This window comes from Sciurus carolinensis, chromosome 12 (genome assembly GCF_902686445.1).
Source record: "Sciurus carolinensis chromosome 12, mSciCar1.2, whole genome shotgun sequence".
Classification (NCBI taxonomy): domain Eukaryota; kingdom Metazoa; phylum Chordata; class Mammalia; order Rodentia; family Sciuridae; genus Sciurus; species Sciurus carolinensis.
The window spans coordinates 82,085,123-82,098,155 of record NC_062224.1 but is presented as its reverse complement, the minus strand read 5'-3'; the positions used below and the strand labels follow the sequence as shown (position 1 = coordinate 82,098,155).

General features: G+C 53.8%; 1 protein-coding gene across 3 annotated transcripts in view; it reads right to left on the bottom strand.

Moving 5' to 3' along the window:
- Positions 1–12,567, bottom strand: part of Slc26a9 (solute carrier family 26 member 9) — a 28,614-nt gene extending 16,047 nt beyond the window's left edge. For all 3 annotated transcript variants that reach the window (XM_047520808.1, XM_047520809.1, XM_047520810.1), the window contains exons 1-5: positions 12,499–12,567; positions 5,053–5,195; positions 2,018–2,157; positions 1,775–1,885; positions 992–1,167 (exon numbers count right to left, since the gene is read on the bottom strand). In XM_047520808.1, the coding sequence (XP_047376764.1) occupies positions 992–1,167; positions 1,775–1,885; positions 2,018–2,157; positions 5,053–5,177 (552 nt within the window). In that variant the 5' untranslated portion in view covers positions 5,178–5,195; positions 12,499–12,567. The remainder of the gene's footprint in view (positions 1–991; positions 1,168–1,774; positions 1,886–2,017; positions 2,158–5,052; positions 5,196–12,498) is intronic.
- Between the last annotated feature and the right edge of the window lie 466 nt (positions 12,568–13,033).

The following is a 13,033-nucleotide window of genomic DNA, read 5'->3' as shown; positions in this document are numbered from 1 at the left end:
TGTCTTCTCTGGAGCCCCAGCAATCCTTATAAACTGCCCATTGGATCCAAAGCCACTGCTTAGGGGACAGAACTAACTTTGTTGTCTGGCCTCTAATACCTTTCTGATCTATTCTCTGGCCTTTTACCCTCTGGCCACATGCTCCTTGCTGATTTCTGGTCAGACTCCCTCTCTGAGGCCTCTGGGCTTTGGGGTGCTGCCCCTCTGCCCCACCCATCCCCCCGTGCTTGTTCCTTCAGTCACTGGTTAGCTTCCATTCACCCTTCAGACTGAGCTCAAATGTCACCTCCTCCTTGAGGTCTTCCTTGACTCTCTCTTCTGTGTCCCCACAGGCATTTGTACACAGCTCTAGGATGCTTCTTATCTCACTGCACATTCATTTGTTGGTTGACATGGCTACTTCCTCTGCTGGGCTGGGAGAAACTGAGAACAGCCTCTTTCTTACTTATCTTTGTATCTTTAGGGCTCAGCCTAGTTCCCAGCACAGTGAATCAACCAAAAAACATTAGGGGACTGAATAAATGAATGGATGAGAGGTGCTCTCGGAGGCTGCTTCTTGCTCTTGCGTTCTATCATGCTGGGCTTCCCTCCCTAAGCCCAGGGGATTCCTTTGCATTTCCTGGGAGAAACTCAGTTTATGTCGTGCACCCGCTGCCTTGGCTTGGGACAGAGGGGCATGAGGAATGCTGGCAGAGAGCTGGGTTTCTCCAGGGGGCAGTGGAGAGAGGTTGTGAGTCTTTTTGGAAGTTTCTAAGTTTAGGATAGTTTCATCAGGTGCCATTGCTGGTTTCAGGAATGGTCATGCTCTTGGCACAGGTGAGAAGATACTCTGAATTTTTAAGGTACTTTTTGGCTCTGGGATGGGGAAGACGGAGGAGGCAGAGTCCTAAATTAGACCTATCATCAAATTGGGGGCTCTGGGGCAGGGGCAGGGCAGCCTGGTGTCCTCCCAAAGCGGGACCCAGGCAGGGCTGGGGGCCACCCGCCTTACCTGGATGACGGCAGTCAGGCAGGCGAGTGTCGCCGACACATGCAGCCTCTCTGCCTCCATGGCTGCCGTGTCCACATAGCTCTCATTGGTGGCATTGTTGAAGACCCGGAATTTCGACTCTGGGGCCAGCTGCAGACAGATGTTACCCACCAGGATGCTGATAACGGCAAAGGTACCTGTGGTGCCCCACCCAGCCAGCGAAAATCAGAGGTTTGGAGTACACCCATGGAAAGCATCCCGACCCCGGGGGGATGGATCCCTGCACCTCCACGGCTCATCTCCAGTGTGACAATGCCACTGATGTCCGGTCACCTTCTGCAATCTCTAACCAATCATGCTTTCACCTCACCTGTCGACACGATCTCATCAACACGTGAGGGCACCAACTTGGAAGTACAAGCAGGGTCTGAACCAGAAACCAGCCCTTGTGGACAGGCCTTTTTTTCTCTAACTCACCTAGAGAATTCCAAATGTCCCTTCAGTGGCCTGCTGAGACCACTGTGGCCACTGGACAGTGATTTCTCACATCTGTTTAGCCTGTGTAGTGTAGGGCGTATCTTGTTTCTTCCTCTCTTTCCAGGGAGGGGGATGGAACAGGTCATGCTGACTGAGCTCAGTGGTTTCTCCAAGGTCACTGAGGACCTGGAACTGAGGACAGTGACCATCCCTCCAGGATCAATCAGTACCACATTAGAAGAATGCAATGGAACCCAACCCCCTGGGCCATGCTATCTGTCCTTGAGGTTCAGGTCATCCTGACTATCAAAGGAAGAGAGACCTTACCTGGCACCATCTGGTGCACACCCCCCAGGAAGAAGTAGGTCAGGAGGGGGAAGAAGGAGGAGTAGAGGCCGTTGACTGCAGGAAGGTTGGCCAGCAGAGCAAATGCCATGCCTGCAGGGGACAAAGAGATGGACAGCTCAGGAGCACAGTTGGCTTACTGAGGGTTCACAGAGGGATGGGGTGGAAGTAGGGAGAAGAAGAGGTGGGAGCAGCAGGCCAGGACTGGCTGAGGGGACCCCTCACCTTGTGGCACCTGGATGCATCCCCCACTGAGTCCACCCAGGAGGTCAGGGATGATGTAGTCCTTGATCTTGTACTTGGGGATCCAAGAGAGCACGGGCAGCAACCCGAACACTGCGGCTTTGATCTTGGCCGAGGAACAGCTGCAGGGAAGGAGGGCAGGTTGGAGAGGGATGATAACATGCCACTTATTTCATTCATTAATTCACACAATTCATTTGGATCTCGGGAAACTGAGCACCCGCACAGCATGCCCGGGATTCTGAAGAGAGAAGGCAGGCACTTTCTCTGGAGAGCTTGTCAAACACCTTGGGCACCAGCTGGAGGTCTTCTCACTGCTGACTGCTCACCTGGGAAGTCTACAAGGCTTAGCTTCAAGGTGTGGATTTTAGGGTGGCTCAGGCTTCTCAGGTGTCAGGTCCACCCCTGGCTCAGAAGGCCTTTCTCCAGGAACGGCTTCTCTGAGCTCTTGTCTCTCTGAGTCTAGACCTGACTGCCCTCATCTGGGCTCCTGCAGCTCTGGGGGCATCCTGTGACAATTCTTGCCTTTCATTTGTCCCTACACAGCACGCCCCATGAGGGTGAAATGCCTGTCTCTCTCGCTCCTCTTTGTACACCCTGAATTTTACAGAGGCATGCTTGCGAACTATTTGTTGAGTAAAACAAAAATAAATAAAGGAATGGATGAGGCAGTATTCAAAATTGGTCTGGAGCCAGGCATGGAGGCACACACCTGTAATCTCAGTGGCTCGGGAGACTGAGGCAGGATCATGAGTTCAAAGCCAGCCTCAGCACAAACAAGGCACTAAGCGACTCAGTGAGATCCTGTCTCTAAATAAAATAGAGAAAAGGGTTGGGGATGTGGCTCAGGGGTGGAGTGCCCCTGAGTTCAATACCCATACCAAAAAAAAAAAAAAGAATCGGTCTGAGTCGGGGCTGCCTGCTGCCTTTTTTCTTGAACTTCCCCCAAAAGGAAGGCTCTGTTGTCCCTGTGGGGTGCACTGCAGCTGACTCGCTGACCTTTCTGTGCCATGGCTCTCGAGCTGGAGTTCCCCCTGGCTAATGAATGGGTGGAGGGGAGAAGAATGGGAGAGCTGTTCCTTGGCCACACAGGGTAGGGAGAGTTGATCCCTTCCCTGTTTGTTGAGCACCCTGAGGTCCTTTCATGGTAACTCAGGAGCGGCAGGAACAAGGGCTTACGAATTCAAGGGCGACAGCCGGCGGATTGATGACTGGAAGAGGGTGGGGGGCATTTTCTTTTCTTCTCCCAGTTGAGGGAACTCAAATACTCAGGGCCCATCTGGTGACTCACTGGCCTGCTCTGATTAGGCTTCCTTTCCTGCCCGCCACCAATTCCTGCTCTTTACTGTTGCTCAACAATAGTTTCCCTGACACTGGGTCCCCTGGATGTCACCCAAGACTGAAACCAATACAGACAATGCTTTGTGTCCAGAAAAGTCGAGGCAGATTTTCTGTCCCAACTAACACTCTGTGGAATGGCATCGCCACTGGCCTCTGACTGTCCAGTCTTCTCCGGGGCTCCCAGGTGCCTCCCTCATCCCTGGGATGGTGGGAAGGGAGATGAATGTGGTAAAGAGCTTCGTGCATTTCTAAAGCCTGGTCCTAGAAGAGAACCAGGGGGCCCTCCTGCAGGGGCTCTGCAGGGGGTTGGCTTGTGGTAGAGGAAACTGGACTCCTCGGCAGACAGCTGCCTGGGTAGAATAACAAGGCATTCGAGGGCTAGTGCCTGCTCAATCGTCTTGCAACCCTGGCATATTTTGGGTAAATCCAAAGTCTGCAAAGAGCTGGAAGTAATGTCAAAAATATTTCTAGAGGTCTCAGAAATGGAAAGAGGGATTAGTTTTCTAGACACTCATTCATTCATTCATCACATATTTACGGAGTGTCTTCTGTGTGCCAGGAACTGTCCTAGGCTCTCATGCCAGCACCATGGGAATGATTATTTCCCTGGCTCCCTTTGGAGTTGTCACTAGCTTATCTTTTAGGAAAGCAGTAGACCCTCCCCACCCCCCCGATTCCCTCAGCACCAAAATAACCCAAATTTAGGGTTACTTTGGGCTCAAAGACTGGCTGAGCCCATAAGTTTGAGGAACATAGCTCTGGGTATGGTGCCCAAACCCTGGGCACCCATGGCCTTGACTGCACCTAGGCAGAGATGGAGCCTCCCAAGGGAAGCAGGTTGGGCTGGGGCTTTAGTAAAAACTCAAGTGGGTGATTCCCCCAGCCTGAACCAGTTCCACCTGCATCTCCACTTCAACTGCTGCCAGTGACCTCAATCCAGGTAACTGAATCAGCTATTTCTCCAGGGGAACGAGGGAGTGCACGCCAACCCAGAGCTAGGTCTGAGTGAGGTCTGCCAGGAGTCTAGAAGGGGCAGAGTGAAGCTGTGGCCTTAGCTCCTGGGGTACAGGTACGCATTGCCTGGGTGTCCTCTTCCTTTGAGGCAAGGCCCACAGCTGGGGAATCTGCATGCAGAAAGAGCCTGGAGGCTGGTGGGACCATGCCCTGGCAGGTTCCCTTAAGGAGAGTCCAGGAATTTAGGGTCTCCTTTAGGAATTCTCTGGACCAGGTGCAGGAAGGAATATCCAGGAGGGAAAGAAGAGAAAGGATATGGGATATGGTGGCTTCAGGTATTTTTTGACAAACATCACAGAGTGGGGGCTCTGATGCTCCCTACCCCTCCCGATCATAGCCTGTCCATCTAAAGCGCATTTGAAGACAGACCCAAGAGAGACTTGAATGGACTGAGATGACGGGGAGACCCTGGCAGGGGGTCAGGGATGCTCTAAAGCCCTTCTGAAACTGCAAATGGCTCTTGCTCCTACTCCCCATCTCCTTTTGGGGGTCTCAGGACAGATGAGTTTGTAGACTCTAAAATTCAGGGTCCAGAACCTCCCCTTCCCAGATCTTCCCTACATCCTGTCTTAGGGATCCTCGTGCAGGAGCCATGCCCTGGATCAGGAGGGATTTTGGCAAGGAGCAGAGGAAAGCGGAGACCAGGCTCTGGGCCACGTTACCTGAAGGCATTGCGAAGTTTCTCTCCCACTGGGTAGGTCCGGTCCTTCTTCTCGAACTCATCATCGAAGAGGGTGAGAGAATATGCAGCTCTGTCTACTACGTAGCGGGGCCTGGGCTGGCTCATGTCTGGGGCATTTATAAGCTTTAGGAGAAGCAGAGTAGGGGAGGGTGAGGGGGCATCCCTCCCCAGTGCCAGCTGGGGCCTTCTCTCTCTGGTTCTTGCTGCAGGGGAGTTTTATTCTGGTCTTCCCGCCCCCATGCTGCAAGGTGCCTCCCTTCCCACTGTCGTCTTTCCGCCAGACTCGCTTCTTTTGGTGGCCTTCCTTCTCAGGCACTGATGATGCACACACTTGCCCTGGCTGTTTTGCTTGGCGCCCAGCACGTGGCTGGCACTCCACACCTGTGACATCACCGTCACCCCCGCCGAGCACCAGGCAAAGGGGAGGTGGGTGTACGAAGGTAGAAGTCACAGGTGGAAGCAGCACATGGATCCTTCTGCCCCTCTTGGAGCCCCTACAGACCACTCCCCCACACCAGGCCTCAGTTTCCCTGGCAGAAAGGTTCATGCTGTTCAGTCAGTCCACTTGGAGCAAATAGAGAAAGCAGCCTTCCTGGAGGCAGGGGAATGGCCAGGATGACTTCAGGAGGACCCTTCTCAAATGAGACACCCGGGACTTCACCAGCAGGTTTCCCCAGAGGGACAATGGTGTGTCTGGGGAAATCAGGATGGTCCCGTTGCTGGCTGCCTCTCCCACAACTTCCTGTGCCTCGCCTTCCCTCCACCCTTGTGCACTGGTGTCTCTCCTTCTCGACTTTTACGCAACCTCTCTGACGTTCCAGGAGCCGAGTTGGGTAGAGCTAGGTGCTAGGGCCCTTTGAGGCCCAGAGGAGTTCCCTCTGGGAAACTTTTCCCCGACTTCCTCCAACTTCTGGTCCCTTCTCCTATGCCCTGACCCCCAGTCCTGGGAAAATCTGCTTGGAGGAAGGAGTGGGGGCAGCTTACCTCCACCTTTAGAGGGAGGGTTTATATTTGGGAAGTGGGGAGGGTGGGGTGACTATGTCCAGTTTGGTAAAAAAAAAAAAACCTGAGATATGTAACTTCAGGACAGGTTGGAGATGGCTCTCGACTTCCTAGGGAAGGACCTGGGAGGAGTGGGGAGGTTATCAGAGGGGAGCAGGCTGATGGATAATTTTTGTGGAAGAGGACACTGGGAAGAGATAGAAAGAGCATTCACTAAGGGTCTGGAGACCTGTTTGTATTTCTGGCTTTACTGAGGAGGCAGAATGGGTGACATTGCCTCTCTGAAACTCAGACTCCTCATCAGCAAAATGGGGGCAACCTTCCTACTTCACAGGGTTGTTGTGAAGATCAAATGATTTAATGGCTAAGATTTTACTTAAGTGAAGTGTAGAGAATGATATGAATGTGAGTTTCTGTCATTCATGAGGTTGTACTCGAGTTAATGAAGGCTGGGCTGGCGCCTCCCATTCATTTGGTCTTGGGACCGAGGTCCAGGGGAAACCACAGGTGAGGGATGGATTCCTGGAAATATCCTGATAATACCCAACAGAGGGCAAGATGGGGACATGAACCTCCCCACTTCCCCTGCCCAGCCTCTTGCCTGACCGTAAGTATGCAACAGATGCTTGTTGAGTGAATCAATGAATGGTGTTTTGGAAAAGACACAGGCAGAAATGAGTAAGAGTAATGGCAGGTGAGACATTTCAGTGAGAGAAATGCAGGTTGGCATCAGGAAAGCAGCACAAGCTTTACAGCCAGAATGACCTGGGTTCAAAGATTCAGTTTCTTCATTCCTAAATGGGGATAATAGTAGTCCCAGGCGGGTGCTAGGAGGATTTAACCCGATCAAGTGTGTGAGGTTCTTGGCCTTTCCTAGGCGACCAGTAAGTTGTAACAGCGATGATTATGATTATTAGGATGGGAGCGTGCTTCCTTCTGTACAGGAGCAACTATTACCAGACCTTCATGAGGTTGGCCTCACTCTTCCTCCCGCCCTCTATGGGATCTGCAAGGGTCTGGTTTTCCAAGTGATATTCTTGGTGGGCTCTTTGGAGGCCATGAGGAGGGACCATGATTTTCCAGAGTAATCTGAGCTCTAGACCTGGTTTCAGAGAGACTCATGGTTTGGGGAATGTGCTTGTTCCAGGCCATCAAATAGACCATTTGTAAAGAAATAGCCTAGCAGGGCAAGGTAGCACATGCCTGTAATCCCAGCAGCTGGGGAGGCTGAGGGAGGAGGATTGAAATTCAAAGCCAGCCTCGGTAACTTAGTGAGACCCTATCTCTAAATAAAAAATAAAAAATAAAAAAAGACTAGGGATGTGGCTCAGGGGTTAAGTGCCCTGGGGTTCAATCCCCAATTCAAAAAAAAAAAAAAAAAAAAAAAAGCCCAAATTGTTGGAAGAGGAGCTGTGATAGGAAATTTTGCCTCCGTGGCCACCAATGGGCAGTGACCCTGGAAGCACCTTCCCAGAACACTCCCAAAGGCAGAAGTTCTGGCAGCGAGTGCACTGGGAGTCGGGGGTGAGGGGGACGCTCCTAACATCCAGTCTTACTAAGCCCTGCTTTCTCAGCTCCCCCACCGACCTCCCCATTTCTTCAGTGGTCTCTTTCTCCCTGTCCCTCAGTCCCTCCCTGCCGCATGGCCCTGCCCTTTCCCTCCCACTCAGTCTCCACATTTACTGCTCATCAGCCTACTATGGTTTCGTTCCTTTTTCCATTTCCTTCCTTCCTTTCTTTTCTCATATCCATCGCCTCTGCACCTCTCCTCTGTCCCTCCACCTCCTGAGTCTGGTCTCACACCTGGACTGTTGCAATAGCCTTTTAACCGTTTCCTGGCCTCCAGCCCTGCCTCCTCCAATCCAGCCTACACCCCCTGTCAGAAACCTCTCTTCCTCATTAGTTTTGACGCTTTTGATTTTTCATCCTCTGGCCTTGTTGTGGTGCACTGGGGGATCGGTTGGCTGGGTCCTCTGTACCATCCAGGTGGGTCTGTCTGGCACCACCCTGCCCCAAACAAGTTTGAGTCTCTGCTCACACTTTGCTCTTTACCCAGGTCCCCTGACTCACTTCTGCTTTTCCAGACCTGCCCATTCTTGCGATGGGCTTAAGCGCCTCCTCCCTCTCTTCCTTCTGTCTCTGAAGCCTTTCTAGACCACCTCAGCCTGGAGGGATCTCTCTTCTAGAATCGCCTCCATGGGCCCCTCTTCCAGCTGTTGGCTTTGGTAATTCCCGGCTGTCCTTTCCAGGAAGGGAGGGAGGAAAGGGGCGGGGGCGGTGGAAATCCTTCCGAGAGCAACAGGTAGGTGACTCAGGACTGTCTTTACCCCTCTGGGCAGTTCTCCGGATGGCTGCGGACCGGATGCCAGGGAGTCCCCGCTGACACGGGCTCACAGGGAAGAGCCCCCCTGCTTTATGCACCACTGCATCTGTCCCTTCCCCATGCTCTCTGCCCAGTTCCTTTCCAGAAATAGGGTGTTACCAGGGAAGAGACTCTGGGAGCTTTCACAGTCCCTTTTTTTATCTCTCCCCCAGCACCGCAAAAAAAAAAAGTACAATTCCAATAAGGAGAACCCAGAGGCCAGTAGGAGTTGGGAAGTACTGCTAGAAGCGAACTGGAGGGCTCCCTGGCCCAAGCCTCTCCTTTGGTGGATAAAGAAATGGAGTCTTCGAGAGAGGTGGGACGGGCTGAGCCGGGCCTTGACTCTCACTAAGTGCTCCTGCTGGAAGGGCTTCTAGACCCCTCTAGAGACAACACTGATTCCTACTTTCTGGGGGTTGTTCCCCCTGAGTGGCAAGCAGAGTGCCCCTTTTGGATCACTTTGGTGACCTTGCTCCCTAGCTGAGGAGACTGGCCTGCTGGGTTCCATTTCTTCCTTTGAGGGCTCTGCCATGGTTTCTGTCTCCCACCCTGGCCTCGGCTGCCCTGGGCGATGAATACAAAACAGAATCTCAATCTGCAGGCTCAGGTCCTGGCCAGGAGACGCCCTCACATACTTCCCAATCCCCAGAAGAGGGGTGGCGGTGGGGCGTCCCTTCCATCCCCAGCCAGTCCTCAGTGCTGGAGGAAGAGGGGTGGGAGGGGTAAGTGTGGCCAGCACAGTGGGGAGGGCCTCGCTTCCTAGGGTCCTTGAGGCTGTGGGGTCCCAGGAGCCCCCAGTGAGGGCGCCTCACTGTGCTAGGCTAGGGGTGGGAAGGTGAATGAGGAAGAAGGGAGAGAGGTATAGGGAACATGACCATCTGATCCCTAAACACAGAGCTCTGCCCAGTGACGTCAGCACCCTGAAAAAAAAGCCCAGTGCCCTGTAACCATGCCGATCGCGAGCCCTGCCTCCATCAATCAGAGACAGCCCCTCCACTGCCTCCCTCCCCCTCGCTGGATCAGGGATAAATAGCAGGTGCCATGTGACAATATTGAGGAACGAAAAGGTGACCCTGCCCCTCCCATTCTGTGGAGGAAAGGAGAGGCCGTCCTGAAGAGCTGGAGGGACTTAGAGGGGGGCTATGAGGCTTAAGGCAGGTAGGGGGAGAAAAAGAAGAGCAGACGTAGGAGATAAGGGTGCACAGACAATTGCTAAGCCCAGGGAGGGGAGTGGGGACAGGGATCCAGGGGACTCACACAGCTGCTAGGGCAAATGGAGTCTGTGGGGAGCCCCTATAAAGAGCTCATGCCAAAGAAAGTGCAATGGAACCTCCTCCAATCATGCTTGTGACTAGATCTGTCTACATCCCTAGAGTAGTGTGGGCAGAGATGGGCGCAGGCGCAGTGCCCAAGTTAATGCTTTGAAAGGTGGAAGGGTGCCCGGTGGTAAGCCTGCGATACGTTCTGACCACTATTGTTACTACTGTCACCATGGAGGATTCGCTTTCCTGCTTGGCCACCTCAGGCAGGTCACTCTGCTTTCTTGCCTTTCTTTTCCCATCTGCCCCTACTCCCCAGCCCCAGGTCCTTTCCCCTCCAGAGATTCCCAGGACTGGCTAGAGGAAAAGCAGAAAGCCTTTTCAGAAGGCAGGACATCCGGGGAGCAGGAAGGCAGGAGCCTGTCTGTGGGTTTCGGTCAGGTCTGGAGGTGACTGACAGTCACTGTGGCAGAGACTGACTTCCTCCTCAGCCCTGCCTGGCTGTGCATGTTTGTGTGTGTGTGTGGGGGGGCATTCCTTGACGCACCTGTACCAGGCACGGGAGCAGCCCTGGCTTGGCCAACCTACCCTGGCATCCTTATCACTGGTCCCTACCTGGCCGGTTGCTGTGTCTGGGAAGAGGAAAGGTCACTTTGAGGCTTCCCCTGTGCTCTGACTGCCTCATCCAGTGTGGGAACCCCAGGGAAAGAGCAGCCTCTGTCTGACCAGGGTGGGATGGGAGCTGGGACAGGGTAAGCATGCTGCTGGGGCCTCAGCTGGAGACTGTGTCCCTGGCAGGAGGAGGGAGGCTGTAGAGGCCTATGTAGCCCTAAAGCATTTTTTAATACTCTTTTTTCCATCATTCCCATGTTTTTTGGATACATCTCCTATCCCTCCTTATCCCAACCTAATTTTCTCCTCAGGGTGTGGGGAGGCCTAAAGGTCCCTGAAGTGTGTGTGCCCTCTCTCTGGCTGCTCCAGGACCGTATCCCATGCAGGACAGAGACTCACAGCTGTGACCCCCAAATCCCCACTCCTTATTCCCAAGTCAACTTTCCTTCCCACTCCACCCTCCCTGCTGGGGACAGGCAGAGAGATGCTGGCTGGATGAAATGAAGTCCAGCAAAAGGAATGAAGGGTAGATTTTTTTTTTTTTTTTTTTTTTTTGCAGTGCTAGGGAATCAAACCCAGGGCCTTGTGCTTGCAAGTCAAGCACTCTACCGACTGAGCTATCTCCCCAGCCCTTGGAGGGGAGATGTTGCCGAGTACTTTGCAACAGTGAAACCTGAGCAAGGTCGTGGGAACAGACACGTGGGGTAGACTCCCAGAAGCCTCTAAGGATTTAGGGCTAGTCTCACTTGGAAGCAGGGGCCTGGACAAGGAGAAGAGTGAAGGTCCAAGAATCCAGGTCAAAGCCGAGAGTTGAGGAGGTGGCTCTGTAGCTTCAACTCTGTCTTCCAAGCAGTGATCCCTTCACTACTCAGGGAGTGGTAGAGCCAGTCCCTCAGTGAGTGACTCTGATTATTTAGTACAGTTTAACACACACTAAATACCAATCATGTGCTAACCTCCTGGAAGACTGGTCATTGAAAGAGCAAAGAAAGTCCCTCTCTGCCCCAGGATTTCATACGAATAAGCCTCAGAGCAGACTGGACCTGGGAGTTCTGGGGGGACCACTCTGGAGGTGGGGGTGGCACTAGTGTGTGTGGCCTCTGTGCTGCCCAGGCAGGCTCTTGTCAGGTTCTGAATGCCAGGGCCGAGATGAGAGTGGTGGGCAGGGCCAGGGACTCTGGAGGAGGTTGTCCGTGTGCATGAAGACGGTTGGGGGAAAGTCTTCTCTATCTGCCCTACTTGGGGGCCTCTGTCACTTCAAGGAGCACTGCCTTAGTGCTGGTCTTCCTCCTGGAGCTTGGACCCAATAGGGTCAAGTCTAAGTGGGGAGTTGGTACTAGAAAGACAGATTTGCTTGACCTGGGCTGAGGAACTTCTGAGCTGATTTCCAAGAATGGAGGCCCTGCCTGAGGGGGCCTAGGACCTCTCTGAGCTGCAGGATGAACTTAGACACTGGGAGCCAGTGAAGTGGCTCTTCATCTCCTGACCTGACCCAAACCCTTCTGTGCAGAAATATTCGTCATGGAGCCAGGTCCCCTGGGCCCTGCTCCCACCTGCCCACTGCCTGCCTAATGGAGCGGGTCCCTCGCCCATCCTCTCCCAACTCCTTGGTTTCCTTTCCTTCCATTTTTTCAATTTCTCAGGATTAATGGGGACAAACAAGGTTCCAGGCAGTCCACACCAAGTGCCCTGGTGGACAGGTGAAGGAGGACCTCTGTGGGGCAGAGGGAGGGGACACAGCCACACAGAGCTGGCCGGTGAGCCAGGCACTAAGAGCTCTCTGCTTCCAAGGCTTGAGAAGAAAGGGGAGGCACCGCCTGCAGCTTCATGGGCAGGCCCCTGAGGAAAGCCACCGTCCTCCTTCCCCTGGAAGGCCTTGTGAAGGAGGTGGCTGTTTTGCTTCACTATCTGGGGGGTCCTCTACCACCACCTCTGTCCCACGCACTCCCTTAACCCAGCTCGGCCTTGGCAGCCAAGGTCCTTACATGGAAGTGGGGACCCCCTGGGCTCCTCGGAGGGCTGCTCTCAGACTCAGGGGCCAGAGTGTCCTTCCCACTTGTGTCCAGGTTGGCCAGCAGCTCACCCTGTGACCTGTTGGTTCCTGTCATCCTCCTCTCTGTACCCCTGGTGCCCGCCCTCTTCCAGCGATGACCCCAGCCCTGTGGGGTGGGCTGGGTTGGGTGGGGCTTACCGGTGGGTGAGTGGAGCCGGCTGGGCAGGGCTGCAGGTGTGTCTGGGCAGCGGGCAGCAGAAAGGTGTTCGTGAGGTGTGTGAAAGGGCTCTGCTCAAATAATCCAGGGAGGCGTTTATAAATAACTTCACCTCAGGGCCACGGGGTGAGCCCCGGCTTCTGATTGGCTCCGAGGGGAAGTGGTTTTGAACACTACACCATAGCTAAGCCTGAGGAGATAGGAAAAGGAGATAAGGGGAAAAGGTCCCAAATGAACAGCCCTTTTTTTGTTTTACTGGGGGAGCAGGGCTGTTTGATGGGAGCTTGGCACTTCCTAAATCCACCCCGAAGACAATAGGTCACATTCAACGGGGCCCCTGCCCCACAGGCTCCCCCAAGGCGGCCAGCCCAGGAGGGACACAAGGCAGATTCCTCTCTGAGTTTGCTGTCCTGCTGCTTATGGGGTGGGGGTCAAGGCAAATAGCCTCTTGGACAATGGGAACCATTGAGACCACCTGAGGGTGGGACTCTGGAGCTCCTGGCTTTGAAGGATGGA